Below are 26,559 nucleotides of genomic sequence, written 5' to 3'. Positions count from 1 at the left end.
CAATTTGCAGCTGACACCGATTGGAGCTGATTCACTGCAGGGCAGAGATGGCAGCCGGGGATGGGCTGGAGAAGTGGCCCCTGTGCAGCCATCATGAAATGGATCAAAGTGCAAGGTCCTGCAGCTGGGGTGGGGCAATCCCCAGTTGAAACAGAGAGTGGGGGACAGGGAAGAGCTTTGCAGAGAAGTGCTTTGGGTTATTGGTGTGTGATGAGGTGGGCCATGAGCTGCACATGGGCACCTGCTGCTGGAATTGTGTCCTGCACTGCATGACAAGCACTCTGCCTGGCAGGTTTGAGGGATATTCTTCCTCCCCTCTAATTCATTTTCGTGGGAGCATAAACTGCATGGAGATCTTGGGCCAAAATCCCAATGGACATGCTAGATTTCACAGAAGGATCATGGAAGTGGCCTGAGAGCTGGAATATTTTTGTTATGCAGAAGGACTTAAGGAATGTAGGTCTTGAGGCATAGAGAAATTATACCTCTGTGTAGGCCTTTCTGAGTTTGTTTTTGTTGTCTGCAGTTTATGAATAAGTTTATCGGAAATATCGATAGAGCTCTTTACGTCGGCCAGTTGTTGTAGAACAGCAGACAAGTATTTTGAACTAAAAGAAGGGAGATTTTGTTTAGGAGAAAGCATTTCAGAGTGGGTTGTCATAAAAGGGAAAATATGTCCAGAGAAGTTTTGGACATGCCTCCAATGTTCAAGTCTAGCAAAAATTGTTCCTACTCATCTCACAACTGTCGATTAAATGGCTTTTACAAAAAAAAGTTAAAGATGGAAACTGAAAATATTCTTTTGCTCTATGAGGGACTCAGAGGTGTTTTGCACTTTCTATTTTCATGAGCTCACATATGGAGATGCAGATGAAGCCAGTTGAATGAGTCAGAAACAAAAGAGTAAATGTTATTCTGCTATCGCTGCACAGGGGTTGCTTACATTGCTTTAGACTGATCTATACCTCCAATTAATTCATGCCAAATAATAAAAGGACAATTCAGAAGAAGTGCGAAAAAGCTCTTGCAGTCTTTCCTGTATTGTCGGTTATTGCTCGTGTAAATGGGTCGTGATTTTAGTAAGGGCAGCTGAATTCCATTCTTTACTGCTTTCCCATGAATATTTTCTCCGGACTATTCAATGTGACTGAAAAGAATTCCTTAAAAGCACCCGCCAACATATCTCAGATAGTAACGCCTTGCAGTGGAATTAAGCAGAAGCTCCCGCTCTCGGTGTTTTTGGTCGGGGAGAGCCCCCGGGGCCGGTGCAGCCGCTGAGCCCCGCCCAAAGCCGGGCGCCCTTGAGCGCGGCCGTGCGGCGGCTGCAGTGTCGCGGCGGCGCCTCCGGGTGTCGCTGTTGGCCGCCGCCGAGCGCCGCTGGAGCCGCCGCCGCCGCAGCGTCCTGCCCCCGCAGGCTGCTCGCTCGCCCGGCGCCGGCCGCAGCGGCAGCGGCACCGACAGCAGCAGCGGCGGCGAGAGGCGGCCCGAGCGGTGTGGGTGGCTTTGAGCGGTGTCTGTTGTGGGCGGCGAGAGCGGCTGGAAGGGCGGCAGGGCAGCGGCAGGAGGCAGGAGCGCGGCGAGCGCAGCGGGCAGAGAATGGCGGTGAGGCGGCGGCAGAGGCTTGGGCCGGGCGGCGGGCGAGCGCTGCTGACCGCGCTGCTGCTGCTGCTGCTGTGCGTGTGGTGCCGGGCGGCGGCCGAGCGGGTCCGCTACGCCATCGCCGAGGAGCTGGGCAGAGGCTCGCTCGTGGGGCCGCTGGCGCGGGACCTGGGGCTTAGCGCGGACGAGCTGCCGGCGCGCAAGCTGCAGGTGGCGTCTGGCGGCAAGAAGCAGCTGAAATACTTCACGGTGAATGAGGAGAACGGGAACCTGTACGTGAACGAGAGGCTGGACCGGGAGGAGATGTGCGGTGCCTCTGCGACCTGCTCTGTCAGCTTCGAGGCGCTGGTGCACAACCCACTGAACGTTTTCCACGTTGAGGTGGCGATCGAGGATGTTAATGACAATTCCCCAGTCTTCAGCAAGGCTGCTCTGGAGGTCGAAATTGGTGAATGGACGCTTCCCGGTGCTCGTTTTCCGCTGGAGATGGCACGAGATGCAGATGCAGGAAGCAACTCGCTGCTGACTTATCAACTAACCATCAACCCGTCTTTCTCACTCGCAATGAAGGAAAAGCCAGGTGGAAAGAAGCAGCCGGAATTAGTCCTGGAGAGACCGTTGGACCGAGAGAAACAGAGTTCCATTGATCTAGTACTTACGGCAGTGGACAGTGGGGAACCTGCGAGATCCGGGACTGTCCAGGTTCGCATCAACGTGACGGACTTAAATGACAACCCACCCGTGTTCAGCAAAAACGTCTACGAGGCGAGAGTGGCTGAGAATTTGCCAGCGGGGTCGTTGGTGCTGCGGGTCCGGGCCACGGATGCGGACGTGGGCTCAAATGGACGAGTCTCCTACTCCTTTGGCAACGTCGCAGACATCGTACCCTCATTGTTCACTGTCGACAGCGATAGTGGAGAGATCAGGACGGTTGCTCCACTCGATTTCGAGGAGGAAAAAAAATACGTTTTTGGCCTGGAGGCGACCGACGGCGGCGGGCTCACTGATCACTGCGAAGTGCACATCGACATCACAGACGAGAATGATAACACTCCCGAGATCACCATTCTTTCACTATCGAGCCCGGTGCTTGAGGACGCTCCAGTAGGTACTGTGGTGGCCGTGCTGAACGTGAACGACCCGGACTCCGGCGAGAACGGTCAGGTGTCGTGCGAGCTGTCGGGAGAGGCGCCTCTGTCGATCGTGGCGTCGTCGGGCGGCTCGTACAAGGTGGTGACATCGGGCGCGCTGGACCGCGAGCAGGCGTCGGAGCATCGCGTGTCGGTGGTGGCCCGGGACCGGGGCAGGCCGGCGCTGCGGAGCAGCAGGGAGCTGGTGCTGGAGGTGTCGGACGTGAACGACAACGCGCCGGTGTTCGAGGAGGCGGCGTACAGCGCGTACGTGGCGGAGAACAACGCGGCGGGCGCGCTGGTGCTGCGCGTGCAGGCGCGGGACGCGGACGCGGGCGCCAACGGGCGCGTGAGCTACTGGCTGGCGGGCGGCAGCGCGGGCGCGGCGGGCGCGGCGCCGCTCGTGTCGGTGGAGGCGCGGAGCGGCGCGCTGTACGCGCAGCGCTCCTTGGACTACGAGCAGTGCCGCGAGTTCACGGTGGCCGTGCGGGCGCAGGACGGCGGCTCGCCGGCGCGCAGCTCCACGGCCACGGTTCGCGTCTTCGTGCTGGACCGCAACGACAACGCGCCCAGGGTGCTCTGGCCCGCGGCGGCGGCGGCGGGAGAGGCTGCGGGAGGGGCGGCGGCGGCGCCTTTCGAGGTGGTTCCGCGCTCGGCCGAGGCCGGCTACCTGGTGGCCAAGGTGGTGGCGGTGGACGCGGACGCGGGGCGCAACGCGTGGCTGTCGTACGAGCTGGTGCAGGCGTCGGAGCCGGCGCTGTTCCGCGTGGGGCTGCACAGCGGCGAGGTGCGCACGGCGCGCGCCGTGGGCGAGCGGGACGCGGCCAAGCAGCGGCTGGTGGCCGTGGTGAAGGACCACGGGCAGCCGGCGCTGTCGGCCACGGCCACGCTGCACGTGGTGCTGGCCGAGAGCTTGCAGGAGGCGCTGCCGGAGCTGAGCGAGCGGCCGGCGGGCGCCGAGGCGGCGGCGGCGGCGGCCGAGCTGCAGTTCTACCTGGTGCTGGCGCTGGCGCTGCTCTCGGCGCTCTTGGTGCTGAGCGTGGCGCTGGCCGTGCTGGCGCGGCTGCGCCGGGCCGGGCCGCCCGCCGTGCTGCGCTGCCTGGGCGCGCAGCGCTTCTCGCTGGCCGGCGCCGCCTTCCCGGCCGACTTCTGCGAGGGCACCTTGCCCTACTCCTACAACCTGTGCGTGCCGCCGCCCGCCCGCGCCGTGCCCGAGGCCGCTTGGCCGCCGCCGCCGCCGGTGCCCATCCTGTCGGCGGAGGAGCTTCTGGGCGGCGATTCCTGCGACAAACCGAGCACGAACAGTGACATCGTTGTGGGAGAGCCGCCCGCCAATCCCGACGCACCGCAGGTCTGTAATGTGTGAGCTTCCTCTGTTTTTAAAATTCTCGAAACGTCATCTTTTTTCCCCACTTGTTCTTTGCCTGGTGTCAATGGGTATTCCTCATGTGTATCCTCACGCAGCGGCAAAAGTTTTACCGTTTTTTCTCGGTAACCGCTTCAGATGGCAGGCTTTGATGATAGAGCTTCTTTTGGCTAGTAGCGGTGTTTCTGAGTGTTTCTCCTTGTTTCCCGGAGTTTTGTTTATGTGAGTTGCACTGTCCTGTCTCCATGACGGACTGAATTAACGGGTTTTTCCCCCTTCATGGCGCGCCGGAAATACTTGGTTCTGATTTGGTCATGGGTTCAGCTTGAGCGCGAGGTTTTGTCTTCAGCACTCGAGCTCTCTCAATTAGAATGTGTTATCAACATTGAAAGCAGTTCAGTAATCTGTGAATGGAGAAAGGCTGATTCTGCATGAAGGAGTCTGGGGAAAAAAATAAGAGCACCGACATCTGGTGTTGAAGATATTTTTTTTTTCCTGACTGATTTGTTCAGAAAGGGTTTGCTTGGAGCTCGTGTATAGCTCTTCCGTAACCCCTTCCGTAAAATTTGTTTTGTCCCTGTTTGATTTAGAAAGGAAACGAATATGGATAGTTCCTTTGAGTGTTTTTTCTGAGTGATAGAAGAGATTGTCCTCCGCTTTAGGGGGAATGCAGTAGCGAGGCTAGATGGCTTCGTTTATGCATCCTGGCTTGCAGTTCACTCTGTTTGCTCTTCATGATCTTTATTTCGTACACTGGTGAGAGTGCTGAAAGATTTCCGCTTCAGAGATTGTTATTCTTCTATCCTCTTTGCACAAAGATTTTGGGGGTTTTAGTAGATGTCAAATATATCGAGAAAGCAAATTTTTGCGATTCTGTTTACTAGGATAAACATCTGATATACGAAGGGATCACGTATTAGGGAGATTGGCCACAGGAGGGTTCAGGCACTTGAATCAAGCCCATTTGTACGTTGATTAGTGGTCAGAAGAGTTTCAAGTGTTGTACTTTTGTTCTACGGTCCCATATATATTTTCTTGAGGGCATATCGCATCACGGTCATTAAGAAATACTTATGTGACTAGATTACTAATGAGCTTTAGTGCTTCACACATTGCTTTTAGAAAAAAAAAAAAAAAGGGAAAGCTACAATGATTGGACCAAATGTAAAACTGTATAAAGTAAGGAAACACTAGGCATCTCTTGGGAAAGGATATCAAATATTTCAAGTCCTGAAAGATTACCGAGAGAGTTTCAGCTGCATCTTTATTTGTACTTATAATTGAATCCTGTAAAAATTAACCCCTGACTTCAAGCAGCATGCAATTGCTTTCGTCCTGCTTGTGTTAATAAACCTGATAGCTCTGTTTGTTCGGGATATGGTATCATCCCTTTTTCTCTATGCGAGCCTGTTGTTGAAGGTGCTTTTGAACAAAAAGGATAAGATTAATATGGGTAAAATATGTATTTTAGTTTACGTATAATGACATTTGGAAATTATGATATTCCCGTTCGGTTAAAGAACCACGCCCATGGAATGCCTCTCCCTTCTCCCGGTGGTGATACCCTGGAGGATGAAAGCAGAGATGGGCTGGAGAAATGCGGAGGCAGGAGATCGGCGCTGGACGAAAAGCGACATCTCGGTGGCGACCGTGCCCGGTATGGAGCGAGGCAGGGCGGGCAGCGCCGGGCAGCGCTCGGTGCCTGCAGTGCCGGGAGGAGGCTGCGGGCGCCGCTGTTGACCGAGAGGAGCGAGAGGAAGCTCGGAGCGCTACCGGCAGCCCCGCCCGCTGCGGATCGGCTCACTCGGTTGCTCTCTCCCTGCCCGAACCTGTGGTCCCCGATCGTCCCCGCGGTGCTGGTCCTTTCTGGAGCCAGGCGGAGGCACCGGCAGCTGCGCTCGGTGCAGGAGCTGAGAGCATTGAGTGGCAGCGGGATTGGATCGGCGGTGCTGCGGTGCCGGCGGAGCCGCGGCCGAGATGTGCGCGGCGGGGAGGCGCTGGGGCCGGCGGCAGCGAGCTCTGCTCTGGGCCGTGCTGCTGGCGGCGTGGGAGGCGGCGCGGGGGCAGCTGCGCTACTCGGTGCCCGAGGAGATGCCCAAGGGCTCGTTCGTGGGCGACGTGGCCAAGGACCTGGGGCTGCAGCTGCCGGAGATCCGAGATCGCGGCGTTCATATCCTGGACAAAGGTAGGACGCAGTATTTCGCTCTGCATGGGAAGACGGGACATTTAGTGACGGCGGAGAGGATCGACAGAGAGCAGCTGTGCGAGAGTGCACAGCAATGCGTGCTGCGCTGTGAGCTGATAATGGAGGGACAGATGCAGGTTTATGTAATCGAGGCGGAAATCACGGATATTAATGACAACGCGCCTTACTTCAGAGAGGCAGAAAAAAAATTGAGAGTGAGCGAAACGACAGCTCCGGGGTCGCGATTTCCCCTGCCAGACGCTCACGACCCAGACTCGGGCCGAAATTCTCTGCAGAGCTACGAGCTGAGCGGTGACGAGCACTTCTCGCTGGCCGTGCAGGCGGGCCCCGGCGGCGATCAGCGTCCCGAGCTGGTGCTGGCGAAGGCGCTGGACCGGGAGGAGGCGGCGTTTCACGAGCTGGTGCTGAGGGCGATGGACGGCGGCGATCCGGCACGGACGGGCACGGCTCGGATCCGCGTGACGGTGCTGGACGCGAACGACAACGCGCCCGTGTTCAGCCAGGCGGAGTACACGGTGCGTGTGCCCGAGGACGTGCCCGTGGGCTCAGTTCTCGTCACTGTCACTGCCACCGACAGGGACGAGGGGCCGAATGGACACGTGAACTACTTGTTCAAGAAAATTACAGAGAAAGCCTCAGAGATTTTCCAGTTAGACGTTGACACAGGAGATATCACACTACTACGGAGCCTAGACTTCGAGGAACGCTATTCCTACGAACTGGAGGTGCAAGCACATGACGGGGGAGACCTTTCTGACACTGCCAAACTTATAGTTACCGTAACAGATGTGAACGACAATGCCCCGGAACTCACAGTGTCGTCGGCGCTAAGTGAGATCTCGGAGGATGCCCCGGCAGGGACGGTGGTCGCCCTGCTGCACGTGCAGGACCCGGACTCTGGAGCGAAAGGTGAGGTTCGGTGCTCGCTCGAAAAGGATGTCCCGTTCCGACTGGAGAAATCGTTTGATGACTACTACCGCGTGGTGACAGCGAGAGAGCTGGACCGGGAGCAGGTGTCGGAGTACAACGTGACGGTGCGGGCGGCCGACGGCGGGTCGCCGTCGCTGCAGAGCAGCGCGGTGCTGGCGCTGCGGGTGCTGGACGTGAACGACAACGCGCCGGTGTTCTTGGAGGAGCGCTACAGCGCGCGGCTGGCGGAGAACAACGCGGCGGGCGCGCTGGTGCTGACGGTGCGCGCCACGGACGCGGACTGGGGGCAGAACGCGCGCCTGCGCTACCGGCTGGCGGAGGGGCGGGTGCGGGGCGCGCCGCTGTCGTCGTACGTGTCGGTGCAGGCGGAGACGGGCGCGCTGTACGCGCTGCGCTCCTTGGACTACGAGCAGCTGCGCGAGCTGCAGCTGTGCGTGCGGGCGGAGGACGGCGGCGCGCCGGCGCTGAGCAGCAACGTGTCGGTGCGGCTGCAGATCGTGGACGAGAACGACAACGCGCCGCAGGTGCTGTACCCGCCGGCGGCCGCGGCGGCGGCGTGGTCGGGCGTGGAGCTGGCGCCGCGGCGGTCGGAGGCCGGCGCGCTGGTGGCCAAGGTGGTGGCGGTGGACGCGGACGCGGGGCAGAACGCGTGGCTGTCCTACGAGCTGGCCAAGGCCACGGAGCCGGGGCTGTTCCGCGTGGGGCCGCACAGCGGCGAGGTGCGCACGGCGCGCTCGCCGCTGGCCCGCGACGCGGCGCGCCACAGCCTGGTGGTGCTGGTGCGGGACCACGGGCGGCCGGCGCTGTCGGCCACGGCCACGCTGAGCGTGGTGCTGGCCGAGAGCGTGGCCGAGCTGCTGGCCGAGCTGGGCAGCGCGGCGCACGAGGCGGCGGCGCCGGGCGAGCCGGCCGCCAGCCTGACGCGCTGGCTCGTGCTGGCCGTGGCCGCCGTCTCGTGCCTCTTCGTGGCCTTCCTGCTGCTGCTGCTGGCGCTGCGCCTGCGCCGCTGCCACCGCCAGCAGCTGCTGCCGCCGGACAGCGGCGCCTCGCGCGGCGTGCCCGTCTCGCACTTCGTGGGCATCGACGGCGTGCGCGCCTTCCTGCAGTCCTACGCGCACGACGTGTCGCTCACGGCCGACTCGCGCAAGAGCCACCTGCGCTTCTCGGCCGCCAGCTGCTGCGACACCCTCCCGGCCCGGCCGCCGCCCGACGAGCCCGCGCCGCTGCTCGGCGACGAGGAACCGGCCGGCGCCCTCCCCTCGGATCCCGCCCCTTCCTCGGTGAGTTCCTCTGTCCAGATTTTCTCCGCGACGCTTTCTCCTGATAGTGCCCTGCCCTTTCCCCGCCGTGTTCTCTGGCTTGGATAGGAGACTTTGACTAAAAGCGTGGTAAAGTTTCCTTTGGTGAAGTTTCGGAGGCTGGTACCCATTTCTGTCATTGTGTGAACCTGGGGTGGGTCCTCCGCGTTCCCGTGTGTGAAGGAGGAAGGAGGGAGAAGGCTGCTGTTGGCAGGCTGTAGTAGGTCGGAGGTTTGGGTATTGATCCGGTTCCAGTTATTGTTTGCCCTATGTCAGGTGACCTGTGTAGAATCTGTCTTGCTCTTAGTATTATATCTTCTTAAGGGATGGATCACGTTATTGAGAAATACAACTTTTTAGGAGGCTCCAGTGTTTTATCAAGAGCACATGTGCCTGAATAGGTAGAATGTGTCTTGAACAAAATGCTGATGCCTTTGCGTGGAACGTCTCTGCACATTCTTCTCCACATTTATTGTTGTCCATAATACCTAGTGGAGGTCTGCAGGAAGTGTTTGTGTCATCCATGCCTTGGTCTTTGTCTTGAAGAAAGAATTTGGTGAGGCAGCAAGTGGTCCTAGATGATGTATTTCTGTCCTTTATGGGGGTGAAGGATCCTGTCAAAGTAGTGATTCTTTGAAAAGGCTCCGGGCATCGGCATGTGGAGGAGGAAATGGTAGAACTGTTTGGTTGTTTTCTGGTTGTTTTAATGTAGACCTCTGCCATATGGAGCTGCATGAGCCTGGGCTAGAGAATATGTAGCATGGCAAGAGAATTGCCTGGATGGGAAGGGAGAGATTCAAGGTGCAGTGGGAGATACAAGGTGGGCATAATTCCCTTTGAGCAGATATTCACTGACTCTGTGTCTCTTGGAAGACTGCCCAGCTTTTCCTTTCAGACCTACGAATGCTCTTCACAAAACTCCAGTGAGCAGCAAATGTATCTTCCACAGCACAGAGATGTACAGACAGATGTGTTAAATTGGTGCTGGGAAGAGGAATGGTCTGGGTACTGGGCCTCCACTCTCTCATGTTTTTATGACAGATGGGTGAAAGGACAGCATGGATGGTGTGAAGGGTAGGAAATCTGAGTGCTGTGAGCTGTGTGTGAATGTCTGCTGAAAGACTCAGCGGAATGTTTTCCTCCATTCCTTGTCCAGTTTCTATCTCTAGCATGAAGGACTGTGGAGTTCTTCTCCCCAAAGTAGTTGTTTAGAAGATCCATATTCCAGCTGCATGGAGAACCCTGGCAGGTCCTTAATAAGTATTTGTTGGTCATCATAATTGTGTCACTGCAAAACTTAATTTTGTATTTATGGGGTATGGGAATTGCAAGGTGTGTATTCAGTGCCTATAAACAGCATCATCAATCATCTACTCTGAGTTATATAACCCAGAAGTGTGTTGTGAGCTCTTCTTTCCTGCAGGTGTTAACTTTCTGTCTTGCTCTCCTGATCATCTGAAGATGGTTCTTTCATGGTTACAGGCTAAATGAGAGAGACTTCCTTAGAGATGTTTCTTGAGAACATCTCTTTAATAAATGCTTTTTCTTGTCCCATGGCTAGGGTGACATGTCTAATATTATCAATAGCAGTATGAAGATACTGTCTGGGCAAATTTCCTTTTGATGGAGTCTCACTAAATTCTGGAGGTCTCTGTTAACCATGGGAGCTGTGATGCCTTTATGTGGGAGTGTTGGGTTTGTGGTGTGTGAGGAGGGTGTGGCATGTGTGTAGTTGATCCCCGGGGCTATTGCTGGCCTTCTGAAAATGAGTCAGGAGGAGTCTTATGATTTTCATTTGTGTGGTTTGGACTGAAAGGGCCTAGTTCGAGTCCCATATTCCTTTGCATCAAAAGTGATAGTTCCACATGCTTTAAGGAGTCCCTGTGCTGAAAAATGGTGACGTTGCCTTTGAGGTGATACTTGGATGTGTGGGTCTTTGACAGAGCTGGTAATAATTTATGGCATATATGAGATTTCCCACTTGTTCAAATAATTGGCAGGAACAGATGACCTTAATTGTGATGTTTGGGCTCTGAGAAACTGTGCACACAAGTTTTCTTCTAATCATGTCTGTACATAAAATTTGCTGTACTGTTATGTTTGGCCAGAGAGAAGTCTGTGTATGCAGAGACAGGGCTGGTGCTGGAGTTCACTGTGATTCAATTCAAAATGAATTAATGAATTGTGTCCAGTTTTGGTTATCTTGGTATTTGGAAGATGCCCGCAGCTTTGGTTCGAAGCTTTTTCTATCCCTTAGTGTCCAAGGAAATGACAGCCTGGGGCCTGTGGTTTGAGCTCCTGTGTGAGGCCCCTGTGTATTGGCTCCAGTCCAGTTTGCTGGGTTGTGTATATAGTGCAGTTGACCCAGTCTGCCATGTGAGGCCATGATTGATACTCTTCTGGCATTTTCCCATTCTTGTCTGGGTTCATTTCAGTTCCTTTGGATAATTTGGTTGGGTTGGGTTGGGTGAGGTAGGTTTGGGTTGGTTGGTTTGCTTGTGTTTTTGTTAAGGAGTAAAGCTGAATTTGTCTGGCCATCTTGCAAACTCCAAAACACATAATTATCCAGTAGGGAGAATATCTCTTATCAATCCCTTGAAGCTGTCCATGTAGTCATATTATCGTAGAAACACAGAATCATAGAATGGTTTGTGTTGCAAAGGACCTTAAGGATCATCTTGTTCCAGCTGCTCTGCCATGGGCAGGGACATCTTCCACCAGAGCAGGTGGCTCAGAGCCCCAGCCAGCCTGGCCTTGAATATTTCATTCAACAAATACAACTTCATGAATGGATGTTTTCCCAAGGTGTTGTTTTTCTCTGTGGCCAACATGGAACCAAAATTGTGGTTGGTGTTGATGTGTAAACTGAAGGCTGCAAATGCAGAGTGAGGAGGGTGAGAGCTCAGTTCTGTGCCAGGCAAATGGGGGACTCAGTGTGGGTGTGGCAGAGAAATGGTTGGATTTCATGCTTGGTGCCAAAGTCAGTGCCATTGTTGTTCTGATTCTGGTGTCCCTGTCATGAAAGACAATGTCAGTCCTCCAAGGGTAATGTTTTCCACAGTAACTTTTCATGTTGAACATAATTCTTGGCTGGATGAGCTAATTAATCCTCTGTGAAACCTCGATTATCCATCTGTATCTCTGTGGCACACTGGGATAAAGAGTTTCTTCAGAATTGTAATTACACTTAATTCAGGGCTTTGTCTTTAGGAAGGTTGCAGCTGATTTTCACATTCCAGGTCACTGTTTTAAATAGGAGACAGTGACTGTGGTTTTTCATCACATGCTTACTTCAGTCATTTTAGATTGAACAGTGTGTAGGGGCTATGAAGCAGAAGCAAGAAGAGAATCTGTTGTAATTTGTCAGAAAATTTGCCTTGAGAAAGAGGCCAATGAGAAGCTTTTTAGAAAGATGTGTTTATAACTGTGCAAGGTGAGCAGGCCATGCAGTAGAAATAGTTACCGAGGAGAGGACTCGTTCTTCAAATGAACCTGCTGTATTATTGTCCCATCTAAGTCCTGAGGGCCACGCACTTGCAGCTTCTCAGTGACTTCCAGGTGCTCTCAGGTATGAATTTTAGGGCCTGCAATAAAGGCCTAGAAGACTTGACACTGGGCATCTCTGACTCCTTGTTGTCTTCTAATGCTTCCTTGCCTGATCTGATTCATATTTTGGGGTGTTTTGTGGGTTTTTCGGTTTGTTTCATTTCCCTTGATTTACTCAGTATTTGGGTATAATTATTATGAACAATCCACCTTTTTTTGAGTAATGTATGGTGTGTTAATGTCCCTTGCTCTTTTTGCAGTGGGAGTGGAAGGAAGGAGATATTGGAGTGACTTATCTTCTTTTTCCTGTTGGGAGAAATACATGGAAATATGACTTTAGTAGACTTTGCCTCTCTGTGGAACAGAGCATGTGATAAGGATGGGGAGAAGATTCCATTAAAGCAAATGGTTTCATAAGCTATTCTCAGTTACATGACTACTGATTTTTTATTAAGATTGTTTATCATTTGTGTGCTCTAGAATCCTTCAGTTCCTTATCATAATGGTGGTGAGCAGACAATTGTCCCTCCCTGCTGGGTGTGCCTGCAGAGCATTATCATCTAATGATGGATTTGAGCAGTGAGGAGATGGCCACAAGGAAAACCTTACAGTGGCCTGGCATGGTAGAAAAAGCAGAGAGGGGAGCTCTGTGTGTGAGGCTGGAGAAGAACTGGGTGATTGCCTTGCTTGTCACATGTCACAGATAACACCAGGCTGTGCCTGATGGAGTCCAGGGTGATTTGAGTTGCTTCTGTAGAGCAAGGCAGACCTACAAAATGTTATTGCATCTGTCCATTTCCATGTGTTTCTGACTCTTGCATTGCTTGTTGTCATGAGCTCAGGCTCAGGATGTCTGATCTCATGTGGAAGGTCTCCTCTGTGCCAGCTGCCCGAGTGCAGGTGCAGTTCCCACACACACCTGGGATGTTTCCAGGTGCACAGAGGAAGGGTTTCACAAGCACTCCTGGTGTGCTCAGCCACGAACATTTTGTCTGTGGTGTAATCATGCAGGATGATCTCTGCTGCAGCTGTCCAAGTGCAGAGTGACCACCCAGCCCAGCCAAGGTTTCCATGGACAGAGCAGGGCCCAGTGGGAGAAGGTGTGCAGTGTCCCCCAGGCCATCACCTAGAGGAACCTGCTGGGCAATCAGCTGGAGGCTGTCAAATGGCTGAGGAACAGGCTGGAGAGTCACCTGCAGGGAGTTCCAGACAGTGGCTCCATGTCCAGGTGCAAAGCAGTGACTTGTGCTGTCCCTGCAGGGCCCTGACTGGGCCCAGTTCTGTTCAGCACCTGCATGGCCAATGGGATTGAGGCACCTTCAGGCAATTTGCAGCTGACACCGATTGGACCTGATTCACTGCAGGGCAGAGATGGCAGCCAGGGATGGGCTGGAGAAGTGGACCTGTGCAGCCATCATGAAATGGATCAAAGTGCAAGGTCCTGCAGCTGGGGTGGGGCAATCCCCAGTTGAAACAGAGAGTGGGGGATAGGGAAGAGCTTTGCAGAGAATGCTTTGGGTTATTGGTGGGTGATGAGGTGGGCCATGGGCTGCCCATGGGCACCTGCTGCTGGAATTGTGTCCTGCACTGCATGACAAGCACTCTGCCTGGCAGGTCGAGCGAATTCTTTCCCTCCTCTAAACTCTTTCTGTCAGAGCAGAGACTGCATGGAGATCTTTGGCCAGTATCCCAAATAGGCTAGAGTTCCCAGAAGGATAATGGAAGTGGTCTGAGAGCTGGAACATTTCTATTATGATGAAGGGCTGAAGGAGTGTAGGTCTTGCAGCATACAGAAATGATGCCTGTGTGTAGACTTATCACTGTATTTTTGCTGTTTCTTTTTGAGCTTATAAGAAATATGGACAGAGCTCTTTTTATGAGTGCCAGTGGTCATAAGACACCATTCAAATGTCTTTAAGTAAAAGAAAGGAGGTTTTGATTGAGAGAAAACTTTCCGGTGTGAGTGGTTTGGAAATAGAAAATATTGCCAAGAAAAGTTTTTGGTATACACCAAATGTTCAAGTCTAGCATGTTCTTGCCCATGGGAGTGGTATGAATTTAATGACCTTTAAAAAAAAGTTTAAATTGGAAGTGTGAAACATTGTTTTGCTCTATGAAGGACTTAGTGTTCCTTTGTGCTTTCCATTGTCAGATGCTCAGATAGGGATGAATGAAACAACTCAGATGAAGCAACTTTAATGAGTCAGAAACGAAAGAGTAAACGTTATTCTGCCTTCTTGGCACAGGGGATAGTCACATTGCTTTAGGCTGATCTATATCTCATATTAAATATTTCTCAAGTAATTAATAAGAATTCAAGACGTGACAGAGCGAAAAAGCTCTCGAAGTCATCCCTATATTATCGGTTATTGCTGATGTAAATGGGCTGTGATGTTATTAGGAGCAGCTTAAATCCATTACTTAGTGGGGCGCCGTGGATATTTGCATGTGACTGTTCACTGTGACTGAAAAGAATGCATTAAAAGCGCCCGCCAGCACAAGTCGTAGTAACGACTTGGAGTGGAATTAAGCAGGAGCTGCCGCTGTCGGTGTTTTTGGTCGGGGAGAGCCCCCGGGGCCGGTGCAGCCGCTGAGCCCCGCCCAAAGCCGGGCGCCCTTGAGCGCGGCCGTGCGGCGGCTGCAGTGTCGCGGCGGCGCCTCCGGGTGTCGCTGTTGGCCGCCGCCGAGCGCCGCTGGAGCCGCCGCCGCCGCAGCGTCCTGCCCCCGCAGGCTGCTCGCTCGCCCGGCGCCGGCCGCAGCGGCAGCGGCACCGACAGCAGCAGCGGCGGCGGCGGCGAGAGGCGGCCCGAGCGGTGTGGGTGGCTTTGAGCGGTGTCTGTTGTGGGCGGCGAGAGCGGCTGGAAGGGCGGCAGGGCAGCGGCAGGAGGCAGGAGCGCGGCGAGCGCAGCGGGCAGAGAATGGCGGTGAGGCGGCGGCAGAGGCTTGGGCCGGGCGGCGGGCGAGCGCTGCTGACCGCGCTGCTGCTGCTGCTGTGCGTGTGGTGCCGGGCGGCGGCCGAGCGGGTCCGCTACGCCATCGCCGAGGAGCTGGGCAGAGGCTCGCTCGTGGGGCCGCTGGCGAGGGACCTGGGGCTCAGCGCGGACGAGCTGCCGGCGCGCAAGCTGCGGCTGAGCGAGGAGAAGCAATACTTCACGGTGAATGAGGAGAACGGGAACCTGTACGTGAACGAGAGGCTGGACCGGGAGGAGATGTGCGGCGAGTCGGCGACCTGCTCTGTCAGCTTCGAGGCGCTGGTGCACAACCCACTGAACATTTTCCACGTTGAGGTGTCCATTGATGACGTAAATGACAATTCCCCGATATTCAGCAAGGCTGTTCTGGACCTCGAGATCGGTGAATGGATCCCTCCCGGTGCTCGGTTTCCGCTGGAGATGGCGCGAGATGCAGATGCAGGAAGCAACTCGCTGCTGACTTATCAACTAACCAGCAACCCGTCGTTCTCACTATCAGTACAAGAAAAGCCGGGTGGAAAGAAGCAGCCGGAATTAGTACTGGAGAGAGTGTTGGACCGGGAGAAGCAGAGTTCGCTTGAGTTGGTACTGACAGCGGTGGACGGTGGGGATCCTGCGAGGTCCGGGACTGTCCAGGTTCGCATCAACGTGACGGATTTAAACGACAACACGCCCGTGTTCGGAAAAGCTCTCTACGAGGCGAGAGTGCCAGAGAATTTGCCAGTGGAGACGGTGGTGCTGCGGGTACGGGCGACGGATGCTGACGCAGGCTCTAACGGGCGATTGTCCTACTCCTTTGGCAGCGTCCCCGACTCTGTAAGAGCGTTGTTCACTATCGACAGCGAGAGCGGGGAAGTGAGGACAGTGGGTCCCCTCGATTTCGAGAGACAGAGTAAATACATCTTCACCTTGGAGGCGAAGGACGGAGGCGGGCTCACTGGGCACTGTGAAGTGCAGATAGACGTCACAGACGAGAATGACAACGCGCCCGAGATCACCATTCTGTCACTGTCGAATCCCGTGCCCGAGGATGCCCCGACTGGCACCGTGGTGGCCGTGGTAAAAGTACGGGATCTGGATTCCGGCGAGAACGGTCAGGTGACGTGCGAGCTATCGGGAGAGGCGCCGCTGTCGATCGCGGCTTCGTCGGGCGGCTCGTACAAGGTGGTGACATCGGGCGCGCTGGACCGCGAGCAGGCGTCGGAGCATCGCGTGTCGGTGGTGGCCCGGGACCGGGGCAGGCCGGCGCTGCGGAGCAGCAGGGAGCTGGTGCTGGAGGTGTCGGACGTGAACGACAACGCGCCGGTGTTCGAGGAGGCGGCGTACAGCGCGTACGTGGCGGAGAACAACGCGGCGGGCGCGCTGGTGCTGCGCGTGCAGGCGCGGGACGCGGACGCGGGCGCCAACGGGCGCGTGAGCTACTGGCTGGCGGGCGGCAGCGCGGGCGCGGCGGGCGCGGCGCCGCTCGTGTCGGTGGAGGCGCGGAGCGGCGCGCTGTACGCGCAGCGCTCCTTGGACTACGAGCAGTGCCGCGAGTTCACGGTGGCCGTGCGGGCGCAGGACGGCGGCTCGCCGGCGCGCAGCTCCACGGCCACGGTGCGCGTCTTCGTGCTGGACCGCAACGACAACGCGCCCAGGGTGCTCTGGCCCGCGGCGGCGGCCGGGCCGGGAGAGGCTGCGGGAGGGGCGGCGGCGGCGCCTTTCGAGGTGGTTCCGCGCTCGGCCGAGGCCGGCTACCTGGTGGCCAAGGTGGTGGCGGTGGACGCGGACGCGGGGCGCAACGCGTGGCTGTCGTACGAGCTGGTGCAGGCGTCGGAGCCGGCGCTGTTCCGCGTGGGGCTGCACAGCGGCGAGGTGCGCACGGCGCGCGCCGTGGGCGAGCGGGACGCGGCCAAGCAGCGGCTGGTGGCCGTGGTGAAGGACCACGGGCAGCCGGCGCTGTCGGCCACGGCCACGCTGCACGTGGTGCTGGCCGAGAGCTTGCAGGAGGCGCTGCCGGAGCTGAGCGAGCGGCCGGCGGGCGCCGAGGCGGCGGCGGCGGCGGCCGAGCTGCAGTTCTACCTGGTGCTGGCGCTGGCGCTGCTCTCGGCGCTCTTGGTGCTGAGCGTGGCGCTGGCCGTGCTGGCGCGGCTGCGCCGGGCCGGGCCGCCCGCCGTGCTGCGCTGCCTGGGCGCGCAGCGCTTCTCGCTGGCCGGCGCCGCCTTCCCGGCCGACTTCTGCGAGGGCACCTTGCCCTACTCCTACAACCTGTGCGTGCCGCCGCCCGCCCGCGCCGTGCCCGAGGCCGCTTGGCCGCCGCTGCCGCCGCCGGTGCCCATCCTGTCGGCGGAGGAGCTTCTGGGCGGCGATTCCTGCGAGAAACCGAGCATGAACAGTGACATCGTTGTGGGAGAGCCGCCCGCCAATCCCGATGCACCGCAGGTCTGTAAAGCCTGATGTGCTTCTGTTTCTAAAAGTTCCCGAATTGTCTTCATTGTTTCCCGCGTGTTCTTTGCGCGGTGCCAGTGGGTATTCTCCATCTGTATCTCCACGTAGCAGCGGAAGTTGTTCATTTTTTCTCTGTAACAGCCTGAGCTGACCGGCTTTGATGATAGCTCTCCTTTAGGCCAGGTGCAGCGTTTCTCAGTGTTTCTCCTTGTTTCCCAGAGTCATGTTTTTATGACGTGCAGAGTCCTGTCCCCGTGACGGACTGAATTAAGGAAGGGGCTATCCCCCCTTCCTGCAGAGCAGGAAGCCCTTTGTTCTTGTTTGGTAACAGGTTCAGGCTCAGGGGCGAGGTTTTGTCTTCAAAACTCGAGCTCTATAAATTTGATTGTGTTAGCTACATGAAAGCAGGTTCGTATTCCGTGGAAGGAGACTGGCTGATTCTGCAGGACGGAGTCGAGGCAAAAAAAAAAAAAAAAAAAAAAAAAAGAGAGAATGCTGACATCTGGTGTTGGAAATACTTCTTTCCTGACAGATTTTTTCCGAGAATGTGTACTTAGAACTCGTGTATAGCTTTACCCGAACCCGTTCGTTAAAATTTGTTTTGTCCCCGTTAGATTTAGGAAGGAAACGAATTTAGAAAGTTCCTGTCACTGTTTTTTTCTGAGTGAAAGCAGAGATTTTCGCCCGTTTTGGGGGGAATGCAGTAGTGCGGCTAGATTGCTCCATTCATCCGTCCGGGTGGCATTTCGCTCTGTTTTCCTCTTCATGATCTTTATTTCGTACACTGGTGAGAGCGTTTAAAGATTTCTGTTTCAGAGGTTGTTATTTTTTTATCCTCTGTGCACAAAAATGTTGGGGGTTTTAGTAGAAGTCAGGGATATGGAGAAGAGCGGATTTTTGTAGTTCTGTTTACTAGGTTAAACATCTGAGATACGATGGGATCACATATTAGGGAGATTGGCGAGAGGAGGGGTTTGTCACTTGAATCAAGCCCATTTGCAGATTGATTAGTGGTCAGCAGTGTTTCAGGTGTTGTACTTTTGTTCTACGGTTCCATGATTGTTTTCTTGAGCACATATCATATAAACGTCATTACGAAATACTTAGATGATTGGTTTACTAACGAGCTTCAGTGATTCACACATTGATTTTAGAACAAAAAAAGGAAAGCTACCATGATTTGATTAAATGTAAACCTGTATAAACTAAGGAAACACTAGACATCTCTTGGGAAATTATGTCAAATATTTCAAGTCCTGAAACTTTGAGAGATTCAGCTTCATCTTTATTTGTACTTATAATTGAATCCTGTAACAATTAGCTCCCTAACTTCAAGACGTATGCAATTGATCTCGTCAGACTTGTATTAATGACCCTGATATCTCTGTTTCTTCGGGATATGGTATCTTCCCCTATTCTCTCTAACAGCCTGTTCTTGAAGATGGTTTCGAAGAGAAAGGATAAGATTTTAAAAAAGGTACAGGGTTAAATAGGAAAAATGAATTGTAATTTTGGTATAGTGACATTAGTAAGTAATGAGTTTCCCGTGCGGTTAAAGACCCCCGCCCGCCGAATGCCTCTGCCTTCCTCCCGGTGGTGATACCCTGGAGGATGAAAGCAGAGATGGGCTGGAGAAATGCGGAGGCAGGAGATCGGCGCTGGACGCAAAGCGACATCTCGGTGGCGACCGTGCCCGGTATGGGGCGAGGCAGGGCGGGCAGCGCCGGGCAGCGCTCGGTGCCTGCAGTGCCGGGAGGAGGCTGCGGGCGCCGCTGTTGACCGAGAGGAGCGAGAGGAAGCTCGGAGCGCTACCGGCAGCCCCGCCCGCTGCGGATCGGCTCACTCGGTTGCTCTCTCCTTTGCCCGAACCTGCGGTCCCCGATCGTCCCCGCGGTGCTGGTCCATTCTGGAGCCAGGCGGAGGCACCGGCAGCTGCGCTCGGTGCAGGAGCTGAGAGCATTGAGTGGCAGCGGGATTGGATCGGCGGTGCTGCGGTGCCGGCGGAGCGGCGGCCGAGATGTGCGCGGCGGGGAGGCGCTGGGGCCGGCGGCAGCGAGCTCTGCTCTGGGCCGTGCTGCTGGCGGCGTGGGAGGCGGCGTGGGGGCAGCTGCGCTACTCGGTGCCCGAGGAGATGCCCAAGGGCTCGTTCGTGGGCGACGTGGCCAAGGACCTGGGGCTGCAGCTGCCGGAGATCCGAGACCGCGGCATTCATATCTCGGACAAAGGTAGTAAGCAGTATTTCACTTTGCATGTGGAGACGGGACATTTAGTGACGGCGGAGAGGATCGACAGAGAGCAACTGTGCGAGAGTGTGCAACAATGCGTGCTGCGCTGTGAGCTGATAGTGGAGGGTGAGATGCAGGTTTATGGGATCCAAGTGGAAATCACGGACATTAATGACAACGCGCCGAGCTTTCGAGAGGCTGAGACAGCGCTAAGAATGAGCGAAATGACAGCCCCGGGGTCGCGGTTTCCCTTGCCAGACGCTCAGGATCCTGACTCGGGTCGGAATTCGCTGCAGAGCTACGAGCTGAGCGGTGACGAGCACTTCTCGCTGGCCGTGCAGGCGGGCCCCGGCGGCGATCAGCGTCCCGAGCTGGTGCTGGCGAAGGCGCTGGACCGGGAGGAGGCGGCGTTTCACGAGCTGGTGCTGAGGGCGATGGACGGCGGCGATCCGGCACGGACGGGCACGGCTCGGATCCGCGTGACGGTGCTGGACGCGAACGACAACGCGCCCGTGTTCAGCCAGGCGGAGTACACGGTGCGTGTGCCCGAGGACGTGCCCGTGGGCTCTGTCCTCGTTACTGTCACTGCCAGGGACGCCGACGAGGGGTTGTACGGAAACGTGAAATATTCGATTCACAAAATTACCGAGAGAGCCTCGCAGCTTTTCCATCTGGATAGTGACACTGGAGCAATCACCTTGTTACGGAGCCTAGATTACGAGGAAGGCAAGTCCTACGAACTGGAGGTGCAGGCACATGACGGCGGAGCTCTTTCCGACACTGCCAAAGTTGTGGTTACAATAACAGATGTGAACGACAATGCCCCAGTACTCACAGTGTCGTCGGCGCTGAGCGAGATTTCCGAGGATGCTGCGTCAGGGACGGTGGTCGCCCTGTTGCACGTGCAGGACCGGGACTCGGGGGCCAACGGTGAGGTTCGGTGCTCTCTCGACGTAGGCGTCCCGTTCCGGCTGGAGAAGTCTTACGAGGACTACTACCGCTTGGTGACAGCGAGAGAGCTGGACCGGGAGCAGGTGTCGGAGTACAACGTGACGGTGCGGGCGGCCGACGGCGGGTCGCCGTCGCTGCAGAGCAGCGCGGTGCTGGCGCTGCGGGTGCTGGACGTGAACGACAACGCGCCGGTGTTCTTGGAGGAGCGCTACAGCGCGCGGCTGGCGGAGAACAACGCGGCGGGCGCGCTGGTGCTGACGGTGCGCGCCACGGACGCGGACTGGGGGCAGAACGCGCGCGTGCGCTACCGGCTGGCGGAGGGGCGGGTGCGGGGCGCGCCGCTGTCGTCGTACGTGTCGGTGCAGGCGGAGACGGGCGCGCTGTACGCGCTGCGCTCCTTGGACTACGAGCAGCTGCGCGAGCTGCAGCTGTGCGTGCGGGCGGAGGACGGCGGCGCGCCGGCGCTGAGCAGCAACGTGTCGGTGCGGCTGCAGATCGTGGACGAGAACGACAACGCGCCGCAGGTGCTGTACCCGCCGGCGGCCGCGGCGGCGGCGTGGTCGGGCGTGGAGCTGGCGCCGCGGCGGTCGGAGGCCGGCGCGCTGGTGGCCAAGGTGGTGGCGGTGGACGCGGACGCGGGGCAGAACGCGTGGCTGTCCTACGAGCTGGCCAAGGCCACGGAGCCGGGGCTGTTCCGCGTGGGGCCGCACAGCGGCGAGGTGCGCACGGCGCGCTCGCCGCTGGCCCGCGACGCGGCGCGCCACAGCCTGGTGGTGCTGGTGCGGGACCACGGGCGGCCGGCGCTGTCGGCCACGGCCACGCTGAGCGTGGTGCTGGCCGAGAGCGTGGCCGAGCTGCTGGCCGAGCTGGGCAGCGCGGCGCACGAGGCGGCGGCGCCGGGCGAGCCGGCCGCCAGCCTGACGCGCTGGCTCGTGCTGGCCGTGGCCGCCGTCTCGTGCCTCTTCGTGGCCTTCCTGCTGCTGCTGCTGGCGCTGCGCCTGCGCCGCTGCCACCGCCAGCAGCTGCTGCCGCCGGACAGCGGCGCCTCGCGCGGCGTGCCCGTCTCGCACTTCGTGGGCATCGACGGCGTGCGCGCCTTCCTGCAGTCCTACGCGCACGACGTGTCGCTCACGGCCGACTCGCGCAAGAGCCACCTGCGCTTCTCGGCCGCCAGCTGCTGCGACACCCTCCCGGCCCGGCCGCCGCCCGACGAGCCCGCGCCGCTGCTCGGGGACGGGGACCCGGCCGGCGCCCTCCCCGCGGATTCCGCCTCCGTACCGGTGAGCTCCCCGTACCAGTTTTTCTCCGCTATTCTTTCTTCTATTGGTTCTCCGCTGTTTTCCGTGTCTTTCAGAGTGATTTTTCCTGACATGGACGGCAAGGTATCTTTTTTTTGGGAGGTGCTGGCCACACGACTGTGGACATGTGGTCGTGTATTGGGTTTCCAGGTTGTGAGTGATGTATGATAAGGTTAGACTGCTCTTGGCTCGAGGGTTTTTTAAATGAAGTTGTTTCTGGATCATATGATCCTAGCTGCCTTTGTAGCTTTTGAAGGACAGGTAGTGTTTCACCTCCTTCCCGTTTCTTCTCTGATATGCATTTGGCCGAGACATATTTCTTCCCTCTTAGTACAGAGCGGTAGAGATACCTATTTGAAGGCTCTAAGTTATCCTTGTGCATGTTGCAGGGAAACCGTATGAATATCTGGTATTTTGATGGAAACTGCTTTCAAACTGTCAAGGTCGGGACACAACGTGCAAGGCTTTAGAGGCAGGAGATGCAAATAATGGGGTCTGTGTGTGAAAGATTGTTAAAAGATAAGATAAGATTTGTTTTCAGTGTTGATCTGTAGTCTAATGCAATGCAATTCTCTCCTTCCCAAATATGTGTGGTTAAACAGATATTATTGAAGTTCTAATGACAAAAGGTGTGTTTAAATATTCCAATCTATTTAATGAATTGTAATGTATTTAATGCATAGTAAATATGTTTAATTAATAGCCTCATATATTCCAATCTGAAATGTCGCAAGGCGAGCTTTGCAATATGGAAATTCATTCCAATCCCCACTTTTAATACCTAGATTATGTATTTTCTCCAAAAGTTGTTACTGAGATGAGCTTCAACCCTTCATTTCTGCAGACGTTATCTTCTTGTCTTGTTCTTTGCACTGATCTTAAGATGGGTCTTTGTGTCTGCTAATCTCGCATCACATCTCTTGCATTTGCCTGGCTGTCTGATACATGCCTTGCATTTTTACAACTCGACAGGGAAAGACATTTATAGATGTGTTTCCTTAAATTTTTAATGAGAGAAGTTGTCTTATTTCTCACACATGTTTAGAAGTTAAATGTTAGCCATAGTAAGTTGTCTATGCAACTTTTCTTGCAGTGGAGTTCCTCTGCTAATGGTAACTATCAGAGAGAACAAAACAATCTGTAACGAGTTTCAGGAGACTCCTACAGGTGCAGTGTGTAAGGAAGCACTGCTGGAGAGAAAGCAGGTGTGTTTTTAACTTCCATGGTCCATTCCTAGACTACATAAAATGAATATATTCAGATTATAAATGGCCAAACTGCGGATTCATACGTTTGCTCTCTGTAATGGTTGCTCTCTGTGAATGATAGTTTAACTGTGGAGTTGTTTGTCATGACCAGGTAAAGGTGGGCCTGTGTGTGCCTAAAACTCTATCTGGAAATGTCTCTAGAGTCACTGATCTTACTTGTAAGCTACTCATGGTGAACAGTCAGGGAGAGATTGTTCCCAGGGAGAGACTGGCCCCTCAGCAGGCAAAGTGGGATTCTGTGATCCAGTCATCTGGATGTGCCAACGCCTGTGCCACTTTGACCAAGTGCCCTTTTCCTATGTCCAGAAAAGGATGGCAATTCTCCAATGAATTTCTCTGCAAGCAATGCCCAGGGAAGTGCATGCTTCAGGGTTCTGTGTCTAAGAAATGCTGTGGGAAATGTCATTTCCCCAGCTATATGTCCTTGTTACTGTTGTGCTGTAGAGTTTCAGTGTGTTTGTACCAAGCTTTTCCAAGCTTTGAGCAAACCTTCAGATGGTATTACTGGTTCTTGCATGTGGATGCTACTGCTGGTGTTTTGTGGGTGTTGAAATTGGTAGGATTGTAGGAATGGGAGAGTCTAATTTAGCAGCAAATTAGACAGGGTTTGGGGCATTTTACTTGAAGCATGTGCCAGAACGTCACTCATTTCATCCTCTGTCATGTCTGAAACAGCTCTTCACTGTGAGTGGTACCTTTTGGATGTAGGCATAAACTTCACATTAATGATTCCAAAGTGATAGATATTCAAAACTGTCCATGTGCTTAGGAAGAATGAAGACATCTTTGAGTTGATTCTGATCTGAGTCTTTAGCTAAGCTGCATATTGCTTATGACTGTTTAGACATGTTACATTTCTTCAAGCATCAGTGATGAGCAGAGTCCATATGTGTGGACCTGTTTTGTGATCCCTGCTCTCCAAAAGGAGAAGTTGTGTGGAAAACTTCTTCCAGTGGTGTCTGTCTGCAAAGGGGTCCCTGTTGGGTTATGTCTGAGCATTCTGCATGCACAGAGACAGGGCTGGTGGAAGAGTTGCTGAAATATCTCAAGGGTTGGTATAGCCATATAACCCTAGGTGTTATATGGATCACATAGTTATGGTTCTGTGCAGTTTTCTTTGCTTTTCCTCAGAGGGAATTACTTAGAGTGCCTTACCTCTAGATATTAGACATGTGTCTTAGGTACTTGTTAAAACTTACAAACATAGGCCTTCAAACAAACCTTCAAATTTAGGCCTTTAAACATAGATTTTTAAACTTGGGTATTTAAATTTGGGCCTTTAAAATCAGGCCTTCAAACTGAGGCCCTCAAGCTTAGGCCTTGAAAGTTGGGCCTACAAACTTGGGCCTTCGAATCTGTGGGGTATGAGCAGGCCCCATAGTAGAAAAGCTGATGAGAGCTCTTGAGAGTTTAATGAAATGAAGTGACACCGGTAATCCAGAAAAAAATTTCAAGGTCTCACTTCTAGCCTGACACCTCAGTGTGTTCCAGGGGCTCTCAGGAATGAATTCCCTTACCCAGAGAAAGGCCTGAGATTTCCTGGTGAGTTTCTCTGAAAACACTCCTAATGCATCCATGCATTGCTTGTGTGGTTTTCTTTCATTGACATATTATTACAGCTGAAGTGGAATGAGAACATGTGGGGGGGGTACATCAGTGTTCTAATTTTGTCATGTTAAGACATGTAAAATTTGCCTTAGGAGCAGTTGCATCTTTGTAGATCAGCGCATGTGATAAAAGAAGGGAAGTGCATAGTTTGATAAAGAGTTTGTGAGAGTGGCAATTACATTTTCCACCTTGGATCTCCATTCAGGCTCTGTTTCCTGGAACGCCATGGTTCATGTTTCTTTCCCACTTGTGAGTTGCTTTGCAGGAAATAGTAACTTCCCTTGAGAACCAAGTGAAGAGAGAATGTTGTATGTGAGGAAAATGAGAAATTGCTAAACTCCAGTGGGTAGCTGCAACATGCTGCTGTCCAATTCCACTTACCTGGGGATTCTCTTTGTGTCTCTGAGGTCTACAGAGCTACGTGCTGCTCTCTGTGGTTTCCTGCACTGCACAGGCCCTGAGGTGTCACAGTAGCCATTGATTCCCCCGTGTATGGCAGTGGGAGGTATTTGGCTTGGCTTCTTTGATTTAATAAGTGGAAAGGATTTCTGTTGTTCTGCTGCTTACCAAAGTCATTTAGTCCAGTCAGAGAGACCTCATAGTCCTTTAATATTCCTGCACCTTGCCAGCTTGCACCTTGAAGCCTCAGTGCGTTTCCAGATGCTCTGAGAAACAATTTTAAAGGCTGTGTTGCAATAAAGCACCAGAAAATCACAGCACTGAAAGATCTCCCCCTCTCTGATGAGGTCAAAATGAAGTTTGGGATTTGTATGTGAATCTTCAGAATTCATTGAAAACCATTCAGCTGATTTTGCAGTCCTAAAACGGACTGGGGAGATGGTGAGACTTTTGCCTAGAGGTTAGGAAAATTAAAACAATGGAAATATTACATCAGTTATTGTAGCAGGCCTAATTTTTGAGTTTCCACCAAAAGCACAGAAGGTTTTCTGGATGGAAGGAGAGTCAGTGTAAGGATGGACACAGGGCAGAGTCTGCACTGCTTTGCATTTTTTTAATTCTCTGCTAGGTAAGTATGTACACGGCCATTCATCTGAGAGCACATCCATTGCTTCTGGGCTTCAGGTTTTTCTGCAGTTGTTAATCACTGGATAAATGTCCTTTTGATTCACACCGGTTTTGCACAGATGATGGGCTAACAATATCTAGGGTACCACTAGCACAATTAAATTGTAAAGCATCTCAGCAATCTTCTTTTCAGATTTTGGCTTCAGTTCTTTGACCGCGCATGCGAGAACCTATCTGTAATTTTGGAACACATATTTAGTTTCTGATTTTCGTGTCATTTCAAACCAGAGAGGGCAAAAAATCTTTGATAAGGTGTAATACATATTTCCATGTTTACTGCAGTTACAAATAATTAGGTCGTTATTACGCGAATATTGCTGCTGTAATCATAAGGGTTCCTACTTTTCGTTAAGCAGGAGCTGCCGCTCTCGGTGTTTTTGGTCGGGGAGAGCCCCCGGGGCCGGTGCAGCCGCTGAGCCCCGCCCAAAGCCGGGCGCCCTTGAGCGCGGCCGTGCGGCGGCTGCAGTGTCGCGGCGGCGCCTCCGGGTGTCGCTGTTGGCCGCCGCCGAGCGCCGCTGGAGCCGCCGCCGCCGCAGCGTCCTGCCCCCGCAGGCTGCTCGCTCGCCCGGCGCCGGCCGCAGCGGCAGCGGCACCGACAGCAGCGGCGGCGGCGGCGAGAGGCGGCCCGAGCGGTGTGGGTGGCTTTGAG

The 26,559-nt window shown here is 54.6% G+C and overlaps 5 protein-coding genes across 8 annotated transcripts in view; all 5 read left to right on the top strand.

The window, feature by feature from the left end:
* LOC132080365 (protocadherin gamma-C5-like) overlaps positions 1 to 26,559 on the top strand; it is a 230,175-nt gene that overhangs the window by 115,765 nt on the left and 87,851 nt on the right. The window contains exon 1 of one of the 4 annotated variants that reach the window (XM_059483499.1): positions 17,384 to 17,468. The exons of the other annotated variants lie outside the window; for them this stretch is intronic. Coding sequence (XP_059339482.1) covers positions 17,415 to 17,468 — 54 coding nt within the window. The 5' untranslated portion in view covers positions 17,384 to 17,414. Of the gene's footprint in view, positions 1 to 17,383; positions 17,469 to 26,559 lie in introns of those variants that run through there. 4 annotated transcript variants of the gene reach the window in all.
* Positions 61 to 5,835, top strand: LOC132080607 (protocadherin gamma-B5-like). The gene is made up of 3 exons (XM_059483845.1): positions 61 to 115; positions 1,307 to 4,091; positions 5,616 to 5,835. The coding sequence occupies exons 1-3, from the start codon at positions 61 to 63 to the stop codon at positions 5,833 to 5,835; spliced, it is 3,060 nt and encodes a 1,019-aa protein (XP_059339828.1).
* LOC132080606 (protocadherin gamma-A10-like) lies at positions 6,043 to 8,676 on the top strand. The gene is made up of 2 exons (XM_059483844.1): positions 6,043 to 8,511; positions 8,599 to 8,676. The coding sequence occupies exons 1-2, from the start codon at positions 6,073 to 6,075 to the stop codon at positions 8,674 to 8,676; spliced, it is 2,517 nt and encodes an 838-aa protein (XP_059339827.1). The 5' UTR covers positions 6,043 to 6,072.
* Positions 13,447 to 17,246, top strand: LOC132080605 (protocadherin gamma-B5-like; the record flags this gene model as incomplete). The annotated part of the gene is made up of 3 exons (XM_059483842.1): positions 13,447 to 13,513; positions 14,698 to 14,876; positions 14,949 to 17,246. Coding segments are annotated over exons 1-3 (2,544 nt in total), but the record flags the coding sequence as incomplete, so codon positions are not given.
* Positions 19,462 to 26,558, top strand: LOC132080604 (protocadherin gamma-A10-like). Its single transcript, XM_059483841.1, has 3 exons — positions 19,462 to 21,930; positions 22,338 to 22,391; positions 26,340 to 26,558. The coding sequence occupies exons 1-3, from the start codon at positions 19,492 to 19,494 to the stop codon at positions 26,556 to 26,558; spliced, it is 2,712 nt and encodes a 903-aa protein (XP_059339824.1). The 5' UTR covers positions 19,462 to 19,491.

This window comes from Ammospiza nelsoni, chromosome 16 (genome assembly GCF_027579445.1).
Source record: "Ammospiza nelsoni isolate bAmmNel1 chromosome 16, bAmmNel1.pri, whole genome shotgun sequence".
Taxonomy (NCBI): Eukaryota; Metazoa; Chordata; class Aves; order Passeriformes; family Passerellidae; genus Ammospiza; species Ammospiza nelsoni.
This window is presented reverse-complemented; position numbering and strand designations above follow the sequence as displayed.